A 26,451-nucleotide genomic window follows, 5' to 3' on the forward strand; every position below is an offset into this window, starting at 1 on the left:
GCGGTGAGATGTTTTTGATCCAGGAGGTGCTCTGTACTCCTCTCAGGACCTAGTGGAGAAGTTTGGACTTCATTACTCAGACTTTATGTATCTCCAACTTCGCCACTATGTCCAGTCCTTACCGCCTGTGTGGAAGTCCGAGGATTGGCCTGATCCCCTGGTAGCTTTGGTCACTAGGACCAACAAACAAGGTTTTAAGACAATGGATTTACTGGGACCTACTACCTACAGGTAATAAGTTAAAGCTGTGGTTACCTTGGTCACTGAGGTGGTGTCGATTTTTCCCGGGATGGAGCTTGTACCAAATGTATTTAAAGTGTTACACTCTTCCCAACTGCAGGAAACTCATTACAAGTTTTTACAAAGCCTATATATCGCCGGGAAGGCGGAAACATATGGTTCCTGCGTAATCAGGCAGGTGCCCCAAGTGTAAGGCACCAGATGCCTCCTTTAAGCATAATTTCTGGCAATGCCCCAAGATAACAAAGTTTTGGTACAATGGTACATAAGCCACACTTTTGGTATTAACATCCTCCTGATTCCTTTCTGGGCATGTTTGTTTCGACCTGGAACTTACCTCGCTGTCACTCAAATTTTATTCCCCTATTATGGGTGATTCTTACAGTTGGGAAGAAACTGATTTTAAACTTAATGGATCTGTGAGTCTCCCCCAAGGTTGGAAGTTTTGAAATCCTCTGATAATTTATACTTTGAGAGGCAATCCACCTTGCCAGATTTAGGTACCAAAGTAACCCACTTCTATAAGAAATTGGGGCCCCTGGTGGAATCCTTAGCTCCCTTGCAGTGCACTCATATTACAACTGCTTGATGGCCTTTCGTTGACATCTTATATAACTGTCTGATGACTGATCAATTTGTCTTGTTATTGCCTCAATATACGTAAAAAAAAAAACCACTCTTTTTGACTACTGGTAGGGGAGTCCTGATAAAATTACCCCCCACAGTGAAGCCAGAGACATACCCAGCAGCCCAGCCTGTGAAGAACAAAAGCCGCTCAGTGACAATGTGTCACATGAGCCGAGTGAATGGAAACCTTTACACTGCTGCTCCCAGCAAGGGACCCTTGGCGAAAGTGCAGTCAGGCTCCTCTTCACGCCAGCCACAGCCACCAGAGGAAGAAGCGTGATGTACATTATGTCCCCATTGGCTCCCAGTAACCCTGACAAAGTGGGAGGCGCCGTCATGCTGCCAAGCACCATCCTTTTTGCTTTGTGGCACATTATAATTATGGTAATGGCAGTCACGGGTGCAAAGTGTGTGGCAGGTGGTACTGCATACCCTCTGCCAAATTCTTATGGGTACTCTGTACCCAAGTACCCGCATATTTGCACCACTGTACTTCACCAAAAAGGAATCTCTTTAAAAAGGATCAGTGCAATAAATGAGACGGTCATATGAAGTAGTAAAAAAGAAACTTTTATTGAAAATGAACTGAAAAGCTGGATGACAAGCTTACAGCGTTCATGTCCAAAACCTTTTCTCTACATATTAACATAAAAGGAAAGTTAGTATCCAGGATTCCCATTTAGAAGGCTCTGGGGGTAATTCAATCATTTTATTGCAGCTTTAACTAATGGGTGCCCACTGGAGCAATTCAATAGTTGTTTTGATTGGGTGTGAATGTCATGGGGGCCCAAATTTCTGCTTGCAGCCTCCTGAAGCTGCGAGCAGAAAAAAAAAAAAAAATACCACCATGCGCTGAATAGTGGTTTGGGCACTCCAAACAGGACTTGAGACCGATTTAGCCACTTTATACAGCTACACCTAGTGCTTCTGGGTGCAATAAACACAATAACGAACAGGTACCCAAAAAGAACCTCATTGCCTATTAAAGCCGCAATAAAAACTGACTCCCCCTTTAGTTTTTTTTCATGAAAAGAGCCTATATTTGCAATTTGCTACATGTTAATTTTAAAGTAATGTGCTTTAGAGAATATAATTTTCCTACAGTAGCAGGCACAAGCAATGCAGTGGACTGCAAATATTTACATTCATAATATGGCTGTGGGTTCATAAAAAATTTTCACAGTGAAATGTTTAGAATGGACCTTGAATTAAAAGGTTCAATTCAACAGTGCATCTAAGACAGCATAGTATTCTATTCATACTCCAATAACTAGCTTAGCAATTTTTTGAGCCACACGCAGACAGATCCAGCAGTCATTCTATCAATTAAAATCTATATAAACAAGCTTTTAACACAGTAACTGATATAATCCTTTTGTCTCCTACACCATCAGATCCACCCTCCTGTATAAGATGCTCAGTAAGTGTATGGGCTTATGCAGGGTGTCACAGGACCAAGTGACATAGTATATACTGTACAGTTTCAAACTGCCCTAATATACATCCATGCTGTGGCAAGTACTCCCCAAAATGGGCATTTTTATTTCTCTGAAAGGTAATCCAACTACAGAATAGAGCTTCAATTTGCAGTGCAAAATAGTCTAATGTAAAGAATTCCGTTTTATCTATTCTGTGGTGCATATAGGGTACAGAAGGATTATACAAAGTAAAAATGGAACGGTCTATATACAATTTACATAGGATTTTTAGCCATTAAAAGTATTTAAGTATGTCTTTTAAAAGTTATACTAACCTGAACGTTAATTTAAAATGATGTGCAACGTCTATTATAAACCAAGCTATGCACTCTTGCACAAAAGTTTCAGACAAGACTTCTTAAAGAAAAAAAAAAAGAAAAAAATCAATCCCTGGACACATTATCCTGCAAAAGGTGTCTAAAAGTTGGTTCACTGGAACGGTTGCTTATTTTAGTGAAGCCTGAGAACTTTGTTAGCTATAAGCATATGACAAAAGTATATATTTATAAGCTTCTTGTACATACAACTATGGAATGTTCTATAAAGCAGCATTTACCAAATACAGCCCTCAGGGATATGTGTATTTGTTATTTGCAGACATATTTGAAAAGATCCACAAGTGTACTAATTCTCTTACTTGTGATTCAGTGATGAGACCTGGAAGACAAAAGGGTTATCCCAGAGGAATGGATTCAAACTATAAAAAGTTAGAACAAAACAAAATCAACTCTAGGCAAGGTAGACAATAACTAAAACGCTACCACATGCAATAAGTTTGTTTGTGTTAGCTACTAATTACAGTGTCAGTGTTTCCAACCATAGCTATCAAGAACCCCCCAAACAGGTCATGTTTTGTTAGATTTTGTAATTCAGAGTTCAATCTATTCAGTTAGGCATATAGATTTAAGAAAACGGAGTTTAGAAACAATTCAGCAGAGAGAACACAATGTGCTAACATTGTTTGGCATTTTCTTCTTCCATAAACACCCTTGGCCTAGCTAAAAAATGGATCATTTCTGACTCCACACCAATTATTCAAAAAACATTAACATGGCATGGTTAATATCAAATTAACGGTGAGGATTATAGTCTAGCGACCAAAAGCATCGGTGAAGTAATAGCGTATCATTTTCAGTCTTCCATTTCAAGTTCCCTCTTCAAGCTGTGAAGAAAGAACAGAATTTAACCAGAGATGAAGCAGTGCGAGTGAGTTGTGAGGCCGATGTAATGCCAGACTAATACAGTACCTGTTTAGATATGCATGAACGTTGTCATAGCCATGGTACTTGGCCAGGTAAACCAGCACACCAGTGGCACACCTGCCATTGCGCTGCCTACAGAAACTACAGTTACAGATCCCTCTGCATGGGGGGCACTGCCACTCCTGGAAAGAAAAATCTGCATTAACATACAATGTCCATTAGAACATACGTTCAAAATAAGAGCAGCCCACGTTGTTTTAATGCATTTTCAAGACCACCTATGTTAAACAGGCAGTAGCAGCCAATGAATGTGACTTTGAGAACTAGTGTTGTGCAGCTAAAGCAGACTTACCGGATCAAGTAGTGCAGTCCTCACTTCCTCTCCATATCTGTTCTTTAGGCACGGACCACAGAACTGGCCCCTCACTCCCATACACTCAGGGTTCCGGCAATTAGTTTTTGTGTCAATAGTCTTTTGACGGCACTGATGACAGGTTGTACCCTAAATTGAAAGAAAAGAAAAAAAGGGAGGTTTAAACTGCTGTATTTAAAATAAGCAAATCGAAATAGTTTTAGGAGTGCTGCCAGGCTTGTGAAGACTGCTTTTACTTAAAATCAGGGAACACTAAGCTGCTGTAGATATTTTGCTTACACTGGAATGTTCAGAGAAAAGTTAATTTTATTGACGTTTGTAGATTTTAATTTTTAAACTGGCTTTTTGGCCAAAGCTGCACAAGGCCATATCCTACAACTGCCCTAAGAGTGGCTAGTAATAGCACACCTTTCTGAAAGTATCACATCATGACACTTACAGTTGCTCTGTTGTAGACTTTATCGCTACCAATGACACAGATGGCATCCAGCTCTTCTTCTGTAATGTCTTCAACTGGACGGATGATATGGGGCAAAGTCATGGAACTCTGGCGACGGACTCTGGGCACATAATAGTCTTCCTGCAATTGATAACATGTTTATAACTACATATGCACCAAAACACTTTGAGATAAATATAAAAAGCCTATTTTTAATAAAACCTCATACACTAAAGAGATTGGGGAAGCTGGCAAGAGCATAAAACAAAACAAAACAGAAAGGCCACATGGAAATACAGTTCTATAAGTGTGTGAGAATATTAAATATTGTAATATTAAGACTCATTATGGTAGAGTGAATCCCCATTTGCATTCAACAGTTTTATGGTCTCTGTACACAGGTCATGTTGGAAGACCTGACAAACTTACATCATATTCATCCATCATCTTTCTTTTCCTAACCAAGTAGTAGCGGTCATCATCTTCCTCATCCTCCAGAGAGGGGCTGGGTGGGCAATCAACCATCGACCGTGACCTTGTATGAGGGCGAGAGGTTCTTTCTGGATTCCTCCTTACGTATCCTGTAGACTGTGGTGTCCTAGGAGTGCGCTTTATTTTCTGCATATCAAAAAAATTAAAAAATAATGACCTTTGATTAGCCAATGTTTTCACTGTACGAAGATACATTTGGGCAACAGGACCGCAAACCAAATTACATAAACACCACACCCCCAAATCTGGACTATAGAAGAGTAACAGATTTACATATAGAAATCGCCAGGAAATGCAGAGCAGGTTACTTACCGGAGTTGGAGAGAACGGACTTTTACTTGACAGGAAATCAGGTAGGTTTTTCAGTTCTGCCATTAGCTTTGCAAGCTGCAATGACAAAAAAAGCCATGATATTTTTTCATTCACATTTTACTTAATTACTCAAAGTCGTCTTACCAAGCATACAGGTGTACCAAATATTACTTTACACAACCATCCTTTGAATCTCTCTATACAATACTTTGTTTTAATGTAAACAGTTCATAACCGTGCACAGGGTGCCATTTTGCCAAGAAATAGGGGCATTTCACGCACCATCTCTTTGTTCTGTTTAATGTTTAAGGCGCGTTTCTTTAGGAAGTCGGGGCCACTCTCACTATCCGACACATCAGAACCTTCAGACTTTACTTCCTTCTTAGCGGAGTTCATTCTTGGACTCCTTTTTGGTGGGAACTTTAGAGCTACTTTCAGAGACTCATTCTTTTTGGCTTGACCTCTTGTGGACCTTCTAGTTCTTACAGGCTCCACTTCCTCAGAATCAGATTCAATTTTCTACAAAATAAAAACAAGACTCAGTTCGTGTCTGATACACAAACAGAACACAGACATTATGTGGTATACTGTATGTACTAGGCAGCAACAAGATTCTGCTTTTTACTGTTCACACTCTTGCACACTATGCTGATGCTATACAGGCAGGTAAAGATGACGGGAGGCGCGTATTTCTGTAGCATCATTCCAGGAACTTTAATACATTGCAGTGCTTAAGCTGGGTACACACCAGCACAATATCGTGCCAATTTGTTTGATCCGGCGAATCGGAACGACAAATAAGCCGTATGTACAGCCAATTGCGCTCTCCCGTGAGTCGCATGCAAGGTTGTGTGATTTACACGACCTTGCATGCGATGCAGTGAATATTAATTGCCCTTCAGTGAAAGGATAATTGCCCTGCATATTGGCATGATTGCTGGTCGCACTAGTGTACCCAGCAGAAGACTTCCCACATCACTACAATGTGATCATTGAATAGATTCCTCGTCAGAAGATTATGGTAAATAACGGAGCCCCCAAACTCACCATTGCATTAACCTTGTCATCTGAAAATCCACAAAACGATTCTGTATCTGAATCCTCAGAAAATATTCTGGCTAGTTCTTTAGTTGTACCTTTTCTAAATTTGTTTTTCTGAAGAAAAAAAAAGGAGGGAGAAACATTTTTAGCCGTCACTTCCCACAAAATGCCAAGAACGCAAATCACATTTACAAGTGCACTATAGAATAATAGCTTTTGTTACTAAGAAAATGGTCGAGGTTTAATAACCATTTCAGAGGCGTTGTGGCAATCATCAAGCATCTTAGGGTCAGGTGACATTTCAAAGGGGAAAATAAGCAGAACTCTCTACTTCTAACAATTACCACCTAGAACCGCCAGCAAAAAAACTAAAATGAAATTACAGGAGACTGCGTATATTCATAAGCGCTCTATAGAAATATTAGATGCATGCAGGTTCCAATCAAGCACAACACATTACTAGCATTTCCAGCACGGAAAGGCACAGTTCCCAGGCATGCTTCTGCCACACTTACTGTGTTTGCTAAATTATCAGAGCCAAAACTGTCACAACTGTCATCGGAGGATGACGAGGTCTCCATGGGAATTAAGTTCACATTCCGAAATTTCTGGAAATTCTTTTTTTTTTCGGTTTGCTGAAATGGATAAAGCAGTAGCACATTTAACATAGCCATAAGAAGAAATGTAAAAAGTCTCAAAGGAACTCTTATGGTAAGAGAGGATGAATATCATCTGCATGGGTGTCCTCAATTATATCCCCACCCCCTAATAGGTGCCCAGAAACCGCTGCCTGTCAAACCGTTCCACATTTTGAAATTAAGACAATAAAAAAAGCTCCATGGCACATATTTGTAAAACGCTGTACCATTTTGATATACAGACCAGTATTTATGACCTGCCATTAGGTAAAGTAGAAGGCACTTCCTATACACAACAGCCCAACATGCAGGAAACAGAAGTGCACCCAGATTGCTTGAACTGGGCAGGCAAGGCAACCTCTCTGGTCACAAGTCTTTCGGTTTGGGGATAAATGTGTGTTTGGGAGAGGGACCGGATATCAAACCAGAACAGCAAGTTCATTTATGTAGGGGTGTTTAAAATAACCATTATTTGCCTTAAGAAACAGTGACGGCCAGCAAAAGCATAACAATTTGTTCAGAGAGGAAGGGGGATTGTTTCAAGCAAAAGGAATTAAAGCAACGGTAAACTAACCTCTCAGTGGTGCATCCAAAGCAGGGCCCTAACAGTATGTGGTTAAAGGGCTGATTTAGCTCAAACTGCATCCGAGCATGCAAATGTCCTGACAAAGTCAGCCCAATCCGCTATACAATAACTGATTACATTGCATGGATGTATCAATTATTGCATGCAGGCACAGAGTTTGCAAGAAAGCTCTGTCCCTGCGATACCGCTCCGCGACCTTTTCTGTGTATTCTCATGTTTATTGTGCATGCGCTGCCAACATCACTGTGTACCCCCTTCCTAGTTGCTCATAATCCCCATATCCAGAGACAGATGATTTAAGGGCTGCTTGTCTTTGTATACTCTCCCTGCTCAGATTTTAGTAAAACAAAAAAGTTAATACATTGGCTTCTAGTTCTGTAATGAGGTCTGTGTGTAGTTAATTACATTTTGCACAAGTAGAATCTTTGTGGTGGTACAGGCCATTTAGCAGTGGAGCAAAATTCCAGAGATGCAATCTTCAGCTTCCACTTTTCCTTCACCTGTGTGCACAACAGCATGGCATGCCATATTTTTTGCTGAAGTCACAACAGTCAATTATGTATGATGTTCTTCAGCTGACGTGGGAAAACAAAGCCAAAGTTCTGCGCTGACTTTCTGCTGGAGGACTAGGGCGATAACCAAAGTGGTGGCTCTTAAGAGATTCGGGCTCAGCGCGAAGGGGTATGGGTCGTTGGGTCGACACTCATTAGGTCGACCACTGATGGTCGACATTGCCATTAGGTCGACATGCACGTTAGGTTGTCAGGTCAAAATGTCGACATGAGGTTTACTTTTTGGCGTCGTTTTCTCCATAAAGTGACGGGGTACCCAAATTAGTGCACCATGTCCCCTCGCATGGCTCGCTTCGCTTGGCACAGATTACCGTTCCAATCGTAGTCCACGTGGATCATTAAGTATGGAAAAAATCCAAAAAATGAAAAAGATTTGAAAAACTCACGCCAACCTAATGAGTGCCGATTTAACGACCGTAACCCGCACGAAGTGTTCATAACTTCTAAGCAATCTAGCCAGATTGCTTAGAAATTAAGCAAAAATCGCTGTGTACCCCCCTTCAGTGTCTTTTGGGAGGGCATCAACTATAAAGCTGCACGCAGATGTCGGCACCATGATCAGTCTCTCAGGTGGGTTTGTGTTAAGCATGGCATACAACGGCTCCTGGCACTGGGTGCACAGGGCTTCTGGATGAAAGCTTAGTAGCTATGTGCTGCAGGGTAAGAGTGTAAAAAAAAAAACCCCAACCCCATAACTACCATCGATGACAGGGGAAAATAAAATAAACAGGAAACAATCTTCACCATTGTTTGTTTTTACACATTGATGGGCCATCCCTAGCTTGTGTTCCCATTCATCTACAGTACATGTTCCCCCCTCCCAATAATTTTCTGTCATTCATTGCAGCATTAGAGGAGAATGCTGGTGCAAGAATTCAGAGCCGAGGGCAAATCTTACTGCCTGAGGCCAGGGCCGAAAATAGGATTTTAGTCACCCGGGGCAAGGCAGTATTTCTGCAACATTGGTGACCACCAGTTAACAAGCAAGCGCCTGTGGCAGCATGTCCTCTCAATGGTGTGTAGCCTGCAGCTTATCGGTTGGTGCTGGGCAGGCAGCCGGGATCATAGCCTGCTGAAAAATACAGCACCAACAGTTCGTAATGTGCACAGCACTCTAGTCGCTGCACTGCATGGCAAAGAAGAGACTTTAAGACAGTAGCCGGCATAGTAGAAATCCCAGGTACTGGAGCTCACCCGCACAGCGTAGGAGCCAGCTGCGGGCAGACAGGTGGGTCTAAGACACTGCTTCAAGAGCCTCTGCGCCCCCTCAAATCCTGCACCTGGGGCACATTTCCCTTAGCCAACGCCCCCCCCCCCCCAGTTGCAGCCCTGCGGAGGCAACAATTAGCTCATTACCATTGTAACACTACCACCAAGACTATGTTTTAGAAGTGCAAAAAAAACTAAACAGCTTTACACCCAACTCTAGAAGCGCAAATTATAGCGAACTGAACCCGCTGTAACACCACAGGATACATAGCTGCTTACTTCCCTTTGTTTTAAAACATTTATACCCACGCCCTTAACAACGAGTAAAAAAGGTCAGCAATGACCGCATCAGACTCTGAGCTGCAAGGGTGACATTGATGTAGCAGATAGCACCCATGGCAAGAACACATGGGACCCAAAGCGGATACACTCATTAACTATGTATACAGGTCTTACACATGTATTCATGATAAATGGACATACAGCGACTTGTGTACAAGCTGAGATATATACACCATGATATAAGTGGACACTGGCACAAGTAATAGTACTCTAGACACTGGCACATACGCAACAACCCCCCAAGATACTGGCACACGTCCATGTAAAACCTCACCCAAAGACACTGGCATGCATGCACACATACATGCAACTGCCTCTGAAGACACTGGCACAGACGCAACCCCATCTAAAGACACTGGCACACATGCATGAAACCCCCTCTTATGACACTGGCACACATGCAACCCCCTCTGAAACCACAGGCACACACACATGCAACCCCCTGAAGACACTGGCACACACGTACACATACACGCAACCCCCTCTGGAGACACTGGCACCCACACATGCAAACCCCCCCCCCCACCCCCCAAGACACTGGCACAAGCATGCAACCCCCCCCCCCAGACACTGGTACACACACACACAACCCCCAAGACGCTGGCACACATGCAACCCCCTAAGACACTGGCGCACACACACATGCAACCCCCTAAGACACTGGCGCACACACACATGCAACCCCCTAAGACACTGGCGCACACACACATGCAACCCCCTAAGACACTGGCGCACACACACATGCAACCCCCTAAGACACTGGCGCACACACACATGCAACCCCCTAAGACACTGGCGCACACACACATGCAACCCCCTAAGACACTGGCGCACACACACATGCAACCCCCTAAGACACTGGCGCACACACACATGCAACCCCCAAAGACACTGGCGCGCACACACATGCAACCCCCAAAGACACTGGCGCGCACACACATGCAACCCCCAAAGACACTGGCGCGCACACACATGCAACCCCCAAAGACACTGGCGCGCACACACATGCAACCCCAAAAGACACTGGCACGCACACACATGCAACCCCCAAAGACACTGGCACGCACACACATGCAACCCCCAAAGACACTGGCACACACACGCAACCCCCAAAGACACTGGCACACACACACATGCAACCCCCAAAGACACTGGCACACACACACATGCAACCCCCAAAGACACTGGCACACACACACATGCAACCCCCAAAGACACTGGCACACACACACACATGCAACCCCCAAAGACACTGGCACACACACACACATGCAACCCCCAAAGACACTGGCACACACACACATGCAACCCCCAAAGACACTGGCACACACACACATGCAACCCCCTAAGACACTGGCACACACACACATGCAACCCCCTAAGACACTGGCACACACACACATGCAACCCCCTAAGACACTGGCACACACACACATGCAACCCCCTAAGACACTGGCACACACACACATGCAACCCCCTAAGACACTGGCACACACACACATGCAACCCCCTAAGACACTGGCACACACACACATGCAACCCCCTAAGACACTGGCACACACACACATGCAACCCCCTAAGACACTGGCACACACACACATGCAACCCCCTAAGACACTGGCACACACACACACATGCAACCCCCTAAGGCACTGGCGCACACACATGCAACCCCCTAAGACACTGGCGCACACACATGCAACCACCTAAGACACTGGCGCACACACATGCAACCCCCTCTTAAGACCCTGGCGCGCACACACACATGCATGCAACCACCTAAGACGCTGGCACAGTGGCATACACATGCATGCAACCCCCTCTGAAGACACTGGCACATGCTTACATGTTACACCCCCCTCACCCCCCGGAGACACGTAGCGGGAGGACACTCAACCTTCCCAAATGGGGGAACAAGACATTACACTGGGACAAGCCCCGGGCGCTACCACACAGAGTCCCGCCCGGCGCTCACTGTCACACTCGGCTCGGAGTGCTGGACACTGCACGGGCAGGAGACAGGGCGCCACTGCCGCCCTGAGCACTCACCTGTAGCCTGAAAGGGTCCATGCTGCTGGCTGGGGCTGGGGCTGGGGCTGAGACGCTGCACACACAAACACACACACGTGCTCCGGGGACGCTCACAGACTCAATGATTTCCCGCGAAAGTTTTACCGCGAAAAGTTTGTAGTGGGCGGGGGGCGGAGCTTCTGCTGCTACTCCACGGGTTACCCCTTAGCAGTGTGATATGTAACTCCCTCCCATCATCCCAGCCCTGGCTGATAGCACACCCACCCCAGTCACTCTGTACTGTGCCTCTCCCATATACTGTGTGTATACACAGCGGCCATTACCGCACAATGCGCACATGCACTGTGTATAGCTGGGTTTATCCGCGCTGTGGTGGCTGAGCGCCTCTTATGTAGCGGCCAGGTGCAGCAGCTGCGGCCTCTTACACTGTGCCTGGTTACATGCTATGATAGTATCAGGTGCACATAATAAAAATCAGTATTTCTGACAGAGCTTTTTGCCCCAAGCGCTGCAGCCTGTACCCTCTGCTGTGGCTGAGGTTACAGATAGCTAACAACAAACTTATGTTATAGCTAGAGCTGGGTTCACTACGATATGCTGGCGGTCGGGCTCCCGGCGAGCAGCAATACCGGCGCCGGGAGCCCGACCGCCGGCATACCGACAGCGTGGCGAGCGCAAATGAGCCCTTTGCGGGCTCGCTGCACTCGCCACGCTACTGGCACGGTGGTGCGCTACGCAGGGGCGGATTGGGAACAAAAAGCGGCCCTGGAAAAATTTGTACTAGTGGCCCCACATGGGCAGCACCAGAGGTGTAAGGTCTAGCCATGGCAGCAGCACCCTCCCCCCAAGACTTTCCAGATAGTGGGCATGTCCAGCATCAAGGGGGAAGTTAAAAAGAAATAAAATTAAATATTATGAGCACATTATATGATACACCTTCAGAATTTAGGAAACTATATCATTCTTTAGAAAGATATATTTTCTTGCTTATTACACCAACCGTATCCCAATCACTATTCACTCAATCTTATATGTCAGCCAAGCAGGCAGACAGAGCATACACTAGATCAGGGGTGTCAAAGACAAGGCCCGCGGGCCAAATCCGGCCCGCCAGACCTCGTCTGATGGCCCGCGGTGCCGCCGCCATGAAACCCCCTTCTCCCGAGTGCCCAGCTCGGGGGGGGCGGGGTTTCGCGGAATGACGCGATTGCGTCGTGACGTCACGGCGCAAACGCGTCATTCAACGAAACCCCGTCGGAGGAGGGAGAAGGTAGCCGCGCAGACGAGGAGGGAGAGGCGGCTGAAGAGCGGCGAGAACCGCTTCAAATGTAAGTCAGCCCCTCTCCCTTCCTCTCTTTCTCTCTCTCTCCCTCCTTCCACCACCTGCCGCAATGTGTAAAATGGGGACCTGTACCTGCCGCTATGTGTAAAATGGGGACCTGTGCCTGCCACAATGTGTAAAATGGGGACCTGTGCCTGCCACAATGTGTAAAATGGGGACCTGTACCTGCCGCTATGTGTAAAATGGGGACCTGTGCCTGCCACAATGTGTAAAATGGGGACCTGTGCCTGCCACAATGTGTAAAATGGGGACCTGTACCTGCCGCTATGTGTAAAATGGGGACCTGTGCCTGCCACAATGTGTAAAATGGGGACCTGTGCCTGCCACAATGTGTAAAATGGGGACCTGTACCTGCCGCTATGTGTAAAATGGGGACCTGTGCCTGCCACAATGTGTAAAATGGGGACCTGTGCCTGCCACAATGTGTAAAATGGGGACCTGTACCTGCCGCTATGTGTAAAATGGGGACCTGTGCCTGCCACAATGTGTAAAATGGGGACCTGTGCCTGCCACAATGTGTAAAATGGGGACCTGTGCCTGCCACAATGTGTAAAATGGGGACCTGTGCCTGCCACAATGTGTAAAATGGGGACCTGTGCACTATAAAAGGGGGCACATGGCTGGGCACTATAAAAGGGGGCACATGGCTGGGCACTTTAAAAGGGGGCAGATGGCTGGGCACATATAAGGCAGGTGGAGCGGTAAATTTTGGATAGACCTACAGATACAACCGGCCCTTTGATGGGGACCAAACTGCTGATGCGGCCCCCGATGAATTTGAGTTTGACACCCCTGCACTAGATCATCTGCAATCACAGGCTAAGTGGCAAAGTCATTTTCATATATACAAATTATTTTGCATCTTATTCATTATGTCTATAAAAAGGACCACATGTCCTCAAACAAAACAGGCCCCACGGGTGCGTCGGCCCACCGGGAATCTTCCCTGTAAGCCCTATGGTCAATCCGCCTCTGGCGCTACGCGCGTTACGCTCGCCACGCTATTTTATTCTCCCTCCAGGGGGGTCGTGGACCCCCACGAGGGAGAATAAGTGTCGGTATGCCGGCTGTCGGGATCACGGCGCCGGTATACTGTGCGCCGGGATCCCGTCAGTCGGCATACTGAAGACCACCCCTAAAGCTGTCTGTAGGCAGATATTCCTATATAAACCACAAACTGTTTTCTCATACGTCCTAGAGGATGCTGGGGACTCCGTAAGGACCATGGGGTATAGACGGGCTCTGCAGGAGACATGGGCACTTTAGAATGGGTGTGCACTGGCTCCTCCCTCTATACCCCTCCTCCAGACCTCAGTTAGATCCTGTGCCCAGAGGAGACTGGGTGCACTGCAGGGGAGCTCTACTGAGTTTCTCTGAAAAATACTATTTGTTAGGTTTTTTATTTTCGGGGAGCACTGCTGGCAACAGGCTCCCTGCATCGTGGGACTGAGGGGAGAGAAGCAGACCTACTTAAATGATAGGCTCTGCTTCTTAGGCTACTGGACACCATTAGCTCCAGAGGGTCGGAACGCAGGTCTCACCCTCGCCGTTCGTCCCGGAGCCGCGCCGCCGTCCTCCTCACAGAGCCAGAGGATTGAGGCCGTGTGAGTATTGAGAAGAAAAGAAGACTTTCAAAGGCGGCAGAAGACATCAGATCTTCACTGAGGTAACGCGCAGCGGTAACGCTGCGCGCCATTGCTCCCACACATACACACACACAGCGGGCACTGTAAGGGTGCAGGGCGCAGGGGGGGCGCCCTGGGCAGCAATATAAGCCTCAAGGGACACTGGCATTTGGATTATATACTGCGGAGGCGGCAGGGCCGTAACTACGTGTGTGCAAAGGGGGCTTGGCACACAGCGCAGTTGCCCTGGGGGCGCACGGCCAGCGGCATGTAATGAGTCAAATTGACTCATTACATGCCGCCTCTGTGACTGCGCCGTGCGCCGCGCTGGAGGAGAGAAGACAGGAGCGCCGGGCAGCGGAGGAGGAGGGAGGGGGAGCAGAGAGCCGCAGCAGCGCTATTTGATTGGTAGTAAGCGCTGCTGCAGCATCCCCCTCTCCTTCTGTATTGGCTGCCTGGCGCTGCTGTGGATGCATCCCAGCATCCACAGCAGCGCCAGGCAGCCAATACAGAAGGAGAGGGGGATGCTGCAGCAGCGCTTACTACCAATCAAATAGCGCTGCTGCGGCTCTCTGCTCCCCCTCCCTCCTCCTCCTTCTCAACTGACTTCACACTGCACGGAGAGGAAGCTGCACGAGGAGCCTGTCAGCGGGGAGAAGGTAAGTATGTCTCTCTCTCTCTCTTTCTCTCCTGCAATGTGTAAAAAGGGGTCCCATCTGCTGCAATGTGTAAAAAGGGGTCCCATCTGCTGCAATGTGTAAAAAGGGGTCCCATCTGCCGCAATGTGTAAAAAGGGGTCCCGTCTGCCGCAATGTGTAAAAAGGGGTCCCATCTGCCGCAATGTGTAAAAAGGGGTCCCGTCTGCCGCAATGTGTAAAAAGTGGTCCTGGCTGCCGCAATGTGTAAAAAGTGGTCCCGGCTGCCGCAATGTGTAAAAAGTGGTCCTGGCTGCCGCAATGTGTAAAATGGGGTCCTGGCTGCCGCAATGTGTAAAAAGTGGTCCTGGCTGCCGCAATGTGTAAAAAGTGGTCCTGGCTGCCGCAATGTGTAAAAAGGGGTCTGGCTGCCGCAATGTGTAAAAAGGGGTCCTGGCTGCCGCAATGTGTAAAAAGGGGGCCTGGCTGCCGCAATGTGTAAAAAGGGGGCCTGGCTGCCGTAATGTGTAAAAAGGGGTCCTGGCTGCCGCAATGTGTAAAAAGTGGGACTGGCTGCCGCAATGTGTAAAAAGGGGGACTGGCTGCCGTAATGTGTAAAAAGGGGTCCTGGCTGCCGCAATGTGTAAAAAGGGGGACTGGCTGCCGCAATGTGTAAAAAGGGGGACTGGCTGCCGCAATGTGTAAAAAGGGGGACGCTGTCTGCTGTAATGTATAAAAGGGGCTCTACCTGGTGTAGTGGCGCTACTGTGCAGCGTAATTTGAATAATGGAGACTACTGTGCACCGTAGTGTGAATTGCTATTATTTTGTTGCCACGCCCCTTCCCGTGAAGCCACGCCCCTATATATTTTTCGCGCGCCTACGGCGCGCACTGCGCCTCTCTTGTACGGGGGGGCGCCAATGTCAGTTCTTGCACACAGCGCTAAAATGCCTAGTTACGGCACTGGGAGGCGGTATATTAAAAAAAAGCCGCCAGTATAAATAATTTGAGCGGGACCGAAGCCCGCCGCTGAGGGGGCGGGGCTTGATCCTCCAGCACTAATCAGCGCCATTTTCTCCACAGCACACGGCAGAGAAGCTGGCTCCCCGGACTCTCCCCTGCTGAACACTGTTACAGAGGGCAAAACAGAGGGGGGGGGGGGGGGGGCACATTAATTGGCGCAGTGAGTGTAATTGTATATATATTTCTATAAAAGCGCTGTACTAGCTGGGATTTTATTCCAGTGTCTGGTGGCGCTGGGTGTGTGCTGGCATACTCTCTCTCTCTCTCTCTCTCCAAAGGGCCTTATTGGGGGACTGTCTCCATATAGATATATCCCTGAGTGTGTGGGGGTGTCGGTACGCGTGTGTCGGCATGTCTGAAGCGGAAGGCTCATCTAGGGAGGAGGTGGAGCAGATGATTGTGGTGTCTCCGTCGGCAACGCCGACACCTGATTGGTTGGATATGTGGAATGTTTTAAATGCAAATGTGTCTTTATTACATAAGAGATTGGACAAAGCAGAGTCCAGGGATGAAACAGAGAGTCAATCCATGGCTTTGACTGTGTCACAGGGCCCTTCTGGGTCTCAGAAACGTCCACTGTCCCAAGTAGCAGACACTGATACCGACATGGATTCTGACTCCAGTGTCGACTACGATGATGCGAGGTTACACCCAAGGGTGGCCAAAAGTATTCATTATATAATTATTGCAATAAAAGATGTTTTGCATATCACAGAAGACCCCTCTGTCCCTGACACGAGGGTATGCATGTTTAAGGAAATGAAACCTGAGGTAACATTTCCCCCATCTCATGAGCTGAATTAGTTATTTGAAAAAGCTTGGGAAACTCCAGACAAGAAACTGCAGATTCCCAAGAGACTTCTTATGGCGTATCCTTTCCCGGCACAGGACAGGTTACGGTGGGAATCGTCACCCAAGGTGGACAAGGCTTTAACGCGCTTGTCCAAAAAGGTGGCGTTACCATCCCTAGACACGGCAGCCCTCAAGGATCCTGCTGATCGCAGGCAGGAGACTACCTTAAAATCAATTTATACACATACGGGTGCCTTGCTCAGACCGGCAATAGCGTCGGCTTGGGTTTGTAGCGCTGTAGTAGCTTGGGTGGATACCCTGTCAGCTGACATTTATACCCTAGATAGGGATACCATTTTATTGACCTTAGCTCACATTAGAGACGCAGTCTTATATATGAGAGACGCTCAGAGAGACGTTGGGCTGCTGGGTTCGAGAGCCAACACCATGGCGATTTCTGCTAGGCGAGCCCTGTGGACCCGCCAATGGACGGGTGATGCCGATTCAAAGAGGCATATGGAAGTTTTGCCTTACAAGGGTGAGGTTTTATTTGGGGAAGGTCTCGCGGACCTGGTTTCCACAGCTACCGCGGGTAAATCGACTTTTTTACCTTATGTTCCCCCACAGCAAAAGAAAACACCACAATATCAGATGCAGTCCTTTCGGTCGCATAAGTCTAAAAGAGGTCGGGGCTCTTCCTTCCTCGCCAGAGGTAAGGGTAGAGGGAAGAGAATGCCTGCTACGGCTAGTTCCCAGGCGCAGAAGTCCTCCCCGGCTTCTACTAAATCCACCGCATGACGCTGGGGCTCCTCTGAGGGAGTCCGCGCTGGTGGGGGCATGTCTTCGACTCTTCAGCCACGTCTGGGTTCAGTCAGACGTGGATCCTTGGGCAATGGAAATTGTATCCCAAGGCTACAAGCTGGAATTCGAAGACGTGCGTCCTCGCCGTTTTTTCAAATCGGCTTTACCAGCTTCTTCCCCAGAAAGGGAGATAGTTTTAGCTGCAATCGAAAAACTGTGTCAACAACAAGTGGTTGTCGAGGTTCCCCTAGTTCAACAGGGGAAGGGGTACTATTCAACCCTATTTGTGGTTCCGAAACCGGATGGCTCGATCAAACCCATTCTAAATTTAAAATCCCTAAACCTGTACTTGAAAAAGTTCAAATTCAAGATGGAATCGCTCCGGGCAGTTATCTCCAGCCTGGAAGGGGGGGATTTTATGGTGTCACTAGACATAAAGGATGCATACCTTCATGTCCCCATATTTCCCCCTCATCAGGCGTACCTGAGATTCGCTGTACAGGACTGTCATTACCAGTTTCAGACGTTGCCGTTTGTGCTTTCCACGGCCCCGAGGATTTTCACCAAGGTAATGGCGGAAATGATGGTGCTCCTGCGCAGGCAGGGAGTCACAATTATCCCATACTTGGACGATCTCCTGATAAAAGCGAGATCAAGAGATCAGTTGCTGAAAAGCGTGTCGGTCTCCCTGAGAGTGCTGCAGCACCATGGCTGGATTCTAAATCTACGAAAGTCGCAGTTGGTTCCAACGACTCGGCTATCTTTCTTAGGCATAATTCTGGACACGGAACAAAAGAAGGTTTTTCTCCTGATGGAAAAAGCCCAGAAACTCCAGAACATGGTCAGAGACCTGTTAAAGCCAAAAAGAGTGTCAGTTCATCAATGCACTCGAGTACTGGGAAAGATGGTGGCGGCCTACGAGGCCATCCCCTTCGGCAGGTTCCATGCAAGGACATTTCAGTGGGACCTTCTGGACAAGTGGTAGGGGTCCCATCTACAAATACATCAGAAAATAAGCCTGTCCCCCAGGGCCAGGGTGTCTCACCTGTGGTGGCTGCAGAGAGCTCATCTTCTAGAGGGTCGCAGGTTCGGCATTCAAGACTGGGTTCTGGTGACCATGGACGCGAGCCTCCGAGGATGGGGAGCAGTCACACAAGGAAGAAATTTTCAGGGAACATGGTCAAACCAGGAGGCTTGTCTGCACATCAACATACTGGAATTAAGGGCCATATACAACGGCCTACGACAAGCGGAGAATCTTCTTCGCGAACTACCGGTTCTGATTCAATCAGACAACGTCACAGCCGTGGCTCATGTAAACCGCCAAGGCGGGACAAAGAGCAGAGTGGCAATGGCGGAAGCCACATGGATTCTGCGCTGGGCGGAAAATCACGTAAGCGCTCTGTCAGCAGTCTTCATTCCAGGAGTGGACAACTGGGAAGCAGACTTCCTCAGCAGACACGATCTCCATCCAGGAGAGTGGGGACTTCATCAAGAAGTTTTTGTAGAGTTAACAAGTCTTTTGGGACTTCCTCAAATAGACATGATGGCGTCACGCCTCAACAAGAAGCTTTGGAGGTATTGTGCCAGGTCAATGGACCCTCAGGCAGTAGCGGTAGACGCCCTGGTGACACCATGGGTGTTTCAGTCGGTCTATGTATTCCCTCCTCTTCCTCTCATCTCCAAAATATTGATTATCATAAGAAGAAAAAGAGTGCAGACAATACTCATTGTTCCAGATTGGCCTCGAAGGACCTGGTATTCAGATCTTCAGGAGATGCTCACAGAAGATCCATGGCCTCTTCCTCTCAGGGAGGACCTGTTGCAGCAGGGGCCCTGCGTGTTCCAAGACTTACCGCGGTTATGTTTGACGGCATGGCGTTTGAACACCGAATCTTAGCTGGAAAAGGTTTTTCGGAAGAAGTCATCCCTACTCTGATAAGGGCTAGGAAGGAGGTGACGGCGAAACATTATCACCATATCTGGAGGAAGTATGTTTCTTGGTGTGAAGCCAAGAATGCTCCTACGGAAGATTTCTACCTGGGCCGCTTTCTCCACTTTTTACAGACTGGAGTGGATATGGGCCTGAAGTTAGGCTCCATTAAGGTACAGATTTTGGCCCTATCTATATTCTTTCAGAAGGAATTGGCTTCTCTCCCAGAAGTCCAGACTTTTGTAAAGGGAGTGCTGCACATCCAGCCTCCTTTTGTGCCCCCAGTGGCACCTTGGGACCTTAATGTGGTGTTACAGTTCCTTAAGTCACACTGGTTTGAACCTCTTCAAACAGTGGAGTTGAAATTTCTCACTTGGAAAGTGGTCATGTTGTTAGCCTTGGCATCTGCGAGGCGGGTGTCCGAATTGGCGACTTTGTCTCACAAGAGCCCCTATCTGATTTTCCATGTGATATAGAGCAGAGTTGAGGACTTGTCCTCAATTTCTGCCTAAGGTGGTTTCATCGTTTCATATGAACCAACCTATTGTGGTGCCTGTGGCTACGGGGGACTTGGAGGATTCCAAGTCTCTTGATGTAGTCAGGGCCTTAAAAGTTTATGTAGCCAGAACGGCTCGGATTAGGAAAACAGAGGCACTGTTTGTCCTGTATGCAGCCAACAAGGTTGGCGCCCCTGCTTCTAAACAGACTATTGCCCGCTGGATCTGTAACACGATTCAGCAGGCTCATTCTACGGCAGGATTGCCGGTACCAAATTCGGTAAAGGCCCATTCCACTAGGAAGGTGGGCTCTTCTTGGGCGGCTGCCCGAGGTGTCTCGGCATTGCAACTTTGCCGAGCGGCTACTTGGTCGGGTTCAAACACTTTTGCTAAATTCTTCAAGTTTGATACCTTGGCTGAGGAGGACTTCATGTTTGCTCAATCGGTGCTGCAGAGTCATCCGCACTCTCCCGCCCGGTCTGGAGCTTTGGTATAATCCCCATGGTCCTTACGGAGTCCCCAGCATCCTCTAGGACGTAAGAGAAAATAAGATTTGAAACCTACCGGTAAATCTTTTTCTCCTACTCCGTAGAGGATGCTGGGCACCCATCCCTGTGCGGACTAAATTCTGCAAGACTTGTATATAGTTTTTGCTTACATAAGGGTTATGTTACAGTTTTGATCAGTCTCGAGCTGATGCTGTTTTGTTTCATACTGTTAACTGGTTCGTATATTCCATGTTGTACGGTGTGTATGGTGTGGGCTGGTATGAATCTTGCCCTTGGATTAACAAAAATCCTTTCCTCGTACTGTCTGTCTCCTCTGGGCACAGTTTCTCTAACTGAGGTCTGGAGGAGGGGCATAGAGAGAGGAGCCAGTGCACACCCATTCTAAAGTCTTTAGAGTGCCCATGTCTCTTGCGGTGCCCGTCTATACCCCATGGTCCTTATGGAGTCCCCAGCATCCTCTACGGACTAGGAGAAAAAGATTTACCGGTAGGTTTAAAATCTTATTTTTTGGAACTATGAGGCTTATTCTGCTTCAGTGGCAAACATTGCTAAGCCGCAAAACACCTGATTATCGAACTTCTGCGCAAGCGCTGCGAGCGCATTGTGCATACACCATCTGTGGTTTGTGATTCTTATACAATCAAATCTTTCCGGTATATGATTGCGTTTTTATTGACAGGCGGCGGGCGTTCATGGCCAAACGCATGGTGTTTGTGGGTAGTAGTTGGGAAAATGCAGACGTGTCATTACTGTTTTCAGAGTGTGCGTCTGACGTCAGCTGCTATTAAAAACATGGCGCCAGTGTGACTGCATTCTCTTTAGCCCTTGGTCATCTTCAACTTACAATGGTACTCGATTTCTGCGTATGCAGTCGCAGTTTTGCGACTGCGTATGCAATTTTGCGAATGCATCAGTGGGCATCTTTTCCCTTTCTGGGCAGCTCTACACATGCAATTTTTAGCATTAGCAGGATAGAGAAAATCGTTAATTCTGTCTCAGTAGCGATCTAACTTGAATAAGGTCCAATATGTCACAGAAATCTGCAAAATGCAAAGTAGCTCTGCAGATTACATTATTCTCAATGTGGAGCCGGGACCCATTCACAGCATGTGGAGAGCCGCTTTCCCAGCACAAGGAGATGTCATCACCAAGCGCTGGCATGACTGTACCCATGTGCTTTGTAAAAGGCGCTGATACAATAGAAAGGGGTCTGACCTGGTTTGGAACAGTGGGTTACAAATCCTGGGTCAGACCTGGGACCTTTTTTAAATGAGTCACGTGTAAAGGCTAATTGAAAGCCAGTTGTTAGAGCAATATGGTTTATTTGTGTAAACTTCCACAGCCCAGGGGTTGAATACTTATGCAAGAATCATTTTTCTATTTTTCTCTTTAAAAAAAAGATCTGCAGACAAATAGTGAATTATTATTTTGAAATATACTTTAAAAGCCTACAGCCGCATACACACGGTGCAATATGAACTACGTACTGATATGGATTATATAGTAGAGATGAGCGCCTGAAATTTTTCGGGTTTTGTGTTTTGGTTTTGGGTTCGGTTCCGCGGCCGTGTTTTGGGTTCGACCGCGTTTTGGCAAAACCTCACCGAATTTTTTTTGTCGGATTCGGGTGTGTTTTGGATTCGGGTGTTTTTTTTCAAAAAACCCTAAAAAACAGCTTAAATCATAGAATTTGGGGGTCATTTTGATCCCAAAGTATTATTAACCTCAAAAACCATAATTTACACTCATTTTCAGTCTATTCTGAATACCTCACACCTCACAATATTATTTTTAGTCCTAAAATTTGCACCGAGGTCGCTGTGTGAGTAAGATAAGCGACCCTAGTGGCCGACACAAACACCGGGCCCATCTAGGAGTGGCACTGCAGTGTCACGCAGGATGTCCCTTCCAAAAAACCCTCCCCAAACAGCACATGACGCAAAGAAAAAAAGAGGCGCAATGAGGTAGCTGACTGTGTGAGTAAGATAAGCGACCCTAGTGGCCGACACAAACACCGGGCCCATCTAGGAGTGGCACTGCAGTGTCACGCAGGATGTCCCTTCCAAAAAACCCTCCCCAAACAGCACATGACGCAAAGAAAAAAAGAGGCGCAATGAGGTAGCTGACTGTGTGAGTAAGATAAGCGACCCTAGTGGCCGACACAAACACCGGGCCCATCTAGGAGTGGCACTGCAGTGTCACGCAGGATGTCCCTTCCAAAAAACCCTCCCCAAACAGCACATGACGCAAAGAAAAAAAGAGGCGCAATGAGGTAGCTGACTGTGTCAGTAAGATAAGCGACCCTAGTGGCCGACACAAACACCGGGCCCATCTAGGAGTGGCACTGCAGTGTCACGCAGGATGGCCCTTCCAAAAAACCCTACCCAAACAGCACATGACGCAAAGAAAAAGAAAAGAAAAAAGAGGTGCAAGATGGAATTGTCCTTGGGCCCTCCCACCCACCCTTATGTTGTTTAAACAGGACATGCACACTTTAACCAACCCATCATTTCAGTGACAGGGTCTGCCACACGACTGTGACTGATATGACGGGTTGGTTTGGACCCCCCCCAAAAAAGAAGCAATTAATCTCTCCTTGCACAAACTGGCTCTACAGAGGCAAGATGTCCACCTCATCATCATCCTCCGATATATCACCGTGTACATCCCCCTCCTCACAGATTATCAATTCGTCCCCACTGGAATCCACCATCTCAGCACCCTGTGTACTTTGTGGAGGCAATTGCTGCTGGTGAATGTCTCCACGGAGGAATTGATTATAATTCATTTTAATGAACATCATCTTCTCCACATTTTCTGGATGTAACCTCGTACGCCGATTGCTGACAAGGTGAGCGGCGGCACTAAACACTCTTTCGGAGTACACACTTGTGGGAGGGCAACTTAGGTAGAATAAAGCCAGTTTGTGCAAGGGCCTCCAAATTGCCTCTTTTTCCTGCCAGTATAAGTACGGACTGTGTGACGTGCCTACTTGGATGCGGTCACTCATATAATCCTCCACCATTCTTTCAATGGTGAGAGAATCATATGCAGTGACAGTAGACGACATGTCCGTAATCGTTGTCAGGTCCTTCAGTCCGGACCAGATGTCAGCATCAGCAGTCGCTCCAGACTGCCCTGCATCACCGCCAGCGGGTGGGCTCGGAATTCTGAGCCTTTTCCTCGCACCCCCAGTTGTGGGAGAATGTGAAGGAGGAGATGTTGTTGACAGGTCGCGTTCCGCTTGACTTGACAATTTTCTCACCAGCAGGTCTTTCAACCCCAGCAGACTTGTGTCTGCCGGAAAGAGAGATCCAAGGTAGGCTTTAAATCTAGGATCGAGCACGGTGGCCAAAATGTAGTGCTCTGATTTCAACAGATTGACCACCCGTGAATCCTTGTTAAGCGAATTAAGGGCTCCATCCACAAGTCCCACATGCCTAGCGGAATCGCTCCGTGTTAGCTCCTCCTTCAATGTCTCCAGCTTCTTCTGCAAAAGCCTGATGAGGGGAATGACCTGACTCAGGCTGGCAGTGTCTGAACTGACTTCACGTGTGGCAAGTTCAAAGGGCATCAGAACCTTGCACAACGTTGAAATCATTCTCCACTGCGCTTGAGACAGGTGCATTCCACCTCCTATATCGTGCTCAATTGTATAGGCTTGAATGGCCTTTTGCTGCTCCTCCAACCTCTGAAGCATATAGAGGGTTGAATTCCACCTCGTTACCACTTCTTGCTTCAGATGATGGCAGGGCAGGTTCAGTAGTTTTTGGTGGTGCTCCAGTTTTCTGTACGTGGTGCCTGTACGCCGAAAGTGTCCCGCAATTCTTCTGGCCACCGACAGCATCTCTTGCACGCCCCTGTCGTTTTTTTAAAAATTCTGCACCACCAAATTCAAGGTATGTGCAAAACATGGGACGTGCTGGAATTTGCCCAGATTTAATGCACACACAATATTGCTGGCGTTGTCCGATGCCACAAATCCACAGGAGAGTCCAATTGGGGTAAGCCATTCCGCGATGATCTTCCTCAGTTGCCGTAAGAGGTTTTCAGCTGTGTGCGTATTCTGGAAACCGGTGATACAAAGCGTAGCCTGCCTAGGAAAGAGTTGGCATTTGCGAGATGCTGCTACTGGTGCCGCCGCTGCTGTTGTTGCGGCGGGAGTCCATACATCTACCCAGTGGGCTGTCACAGTCATATAGTCCTGACCCTGCCCTGCTCCACTTGTCCACATGTCCGTGGTTAAGTGGACATTGGGTACAGCTGCATTTTTTAGGACACTGGTGACTCTTTTTCTGAGGTCTGTGTACATTTTCGGTATCGCCTGCCTAGAGAAATGGAACCTAGATGGTATTTGGTACCGGGGACACAGTACCTCCAACAAGTCTCTAGTTGGCTCTGCAGTAATGATGGATACCGGAACCACGTTTCTCACCACCCAGGATGTCAAGGCCTCAGTTATCCGCTTTGCAGTAGGATGACTGCTGTGATATTTCATCTTCCTCGCAAAGGACTGTTGGACAGTCAATTGCTTGGTGGAAGTAGTACAAGTGGTCTTACGACTTCCCCTCTGGGATGACCATCGACTCCCAGCAGCAACAACAGCAGCGCCAGCAGCAGTAGGCGTTACACGCAAGGATGCATCGGAGGAATCCCAGGCAGGAGAGGAATCATCAGAATTGCCAGTGACATGGCCTGCAGGAGTATTGGCATTCCAGGGGAAGGAGGAAATTGACACTGAGGGAGTTGGTGGGGTGGTTTGCGTGAGCTTGGTTACAAGAGGAAGGGATTTACTGGTCAGTGGACTGCTTCCGCTGTCGGCCCAAGTTTTTGAACTTGTCACTGACTTATTATGAATGCGCTGCAGGTGACGTATAAGGGAGGATGTTCCGAGGTGGTTAACGTCCTTACCCCTACTTATTACAGCTTGACAAAGGGAACACATGGCTTGACACCTGTTGTCCGCATTTCTGGTGAAATACTTCCACACCGAAGAGCTGATTTTTTTGGTATTTTCACCAGGCATGTCAACGGCCATATTCCTCCCACGGACAACAGGTGTCTCCTCGGGTGCCTGACTTAAACAAACCACCTCACCATCAGAATCCTCCTGGTCAATTTCCTCCCCAGCGCCAGCAACACCCATATCCTCCTCATCCTGGTGTACTTCAACACTGACATCTTCAATCTGACTATCAGGAACTGGACTGCGGGTGCTCCTTCCATCACTTGCAGGGGGCGTGCAAATGGTGGAAGGCGCATGCTCTTCACGTCCAGTGTTGGGAAGGTCAGGCATCGCAACCGACACAATTGGAGTCGGACTCTCCTTGTGGATTTGGGATTTCGAAGAACGCACAGTTCTTTGCGGTGCTACTGCTTTTGCCAGCTTGAGTCTTTTCATTTTTCTAGCGAGAGGCTGAGTGCTTCCATCCTCATGTGAAGCTGAACCACTAGCCATGAACATAGGCCAGGGCCTCAGCCGTTCCTTGCCACTCCGTGTGGTAAATGGCATATTGGCAAGTTTACGCTTCTCCTCCGACAATTTTATTTTAGGTTTTGGAGTCCTTTTTTTACTGATATTTGGTGTTTTGGATTTGACATGCTCTGTACTATGACATTGGGCATCGGCCTTGGCAGACGACGTTGCTGGCATTTCATCGTCTCGGCCATGACTAGTGGCAGCAGCTTCAGCACGAGGTGGAAGTGGATCTT

General features: G+C 47.7%; 1 protein-coding gene across 2 annotated transcripts; it reads right to left on the bottom strand.

Annotated features, from left to right (window-relative positions):
- Positions 1-1,416: 1,416 nt before the first annotated feature.
- Positions 1,417-11,931, bottom strand: CDCA7 (cell division cycle associated 7). 2 transcript variants are annotated; one of them, XM_063933445.1, is made up of 10 exons: positions 11,847-11,931; positions 6,720-6,839; positions 6,211-6,318; positions 5,446-5,682; positions 5,164-5,238; positions 4,789-4,977; positions 4,360-4,500; positions 3,900-4,049; positions 3,593-3,729; positions 1,417-3,507 (listed from the first exon to the last, which is right to left on the bottom strand). In XM_063933445.1, exons 1-10 carry the CDS (start codon positions 11,919-11,921, stop codon positions 3,477-3,479), a joined length of 1,263 nt encoding a protein of 420 aa, XP_063789515.1. In that variant the 5' UTR covers positions 11,922-11,931; the 3' UTR covers positions 1,417-3,476. The 2 variants fall into 2 exon arrangements, with proteins under 2 accessions (XP_063789515.1, XP_063789516.1); XM_063933446.1 differs by lacking the exon at positions 11,847-11,931 and adding an exon at positions 11,601-11,806.
- Between the last annotated feature and the right edge of the window lie 14,520 nt (positions 11,932-26,451).

Source organism: Pseudophryne corroboree, chromosome 7 (genome assembly GCF_028390025.1).
Source record: "Pseudophryne corroboree isolate aPseCor3 chromosome 7, aPseCor3.hap2, whole genome shotgun sequence".
NCBI lineage: Eukaryota > Metazoa > Chordata > Amphibia > Anura > Myobatrachidae > Pseudophryne > Pseudophryne corroboree.

Coding starts and splice junctions, on each gene's coding strand:
- CDCA7 (XM_063933445.1), bottom strand. CDS start 11,921: ATGTGCGCATTGTGCGGTAATGGCCGCTGTGTATACACACAGTATATG. Junction 5,239..5,445: donor TTAAACAGAACAAAGAGATG/GTGCGTGAAATG, acceptor TTGTCATTGCAG/CTTGCAAAGCTAATGGCAGA. Junction 3,508..3,592: donor GTTCATGCATATCTAAACAG/GTACTGTATTAG, acceptor CTTTCTTCACAG/CTTGAAGAGGGAACTTGAAA.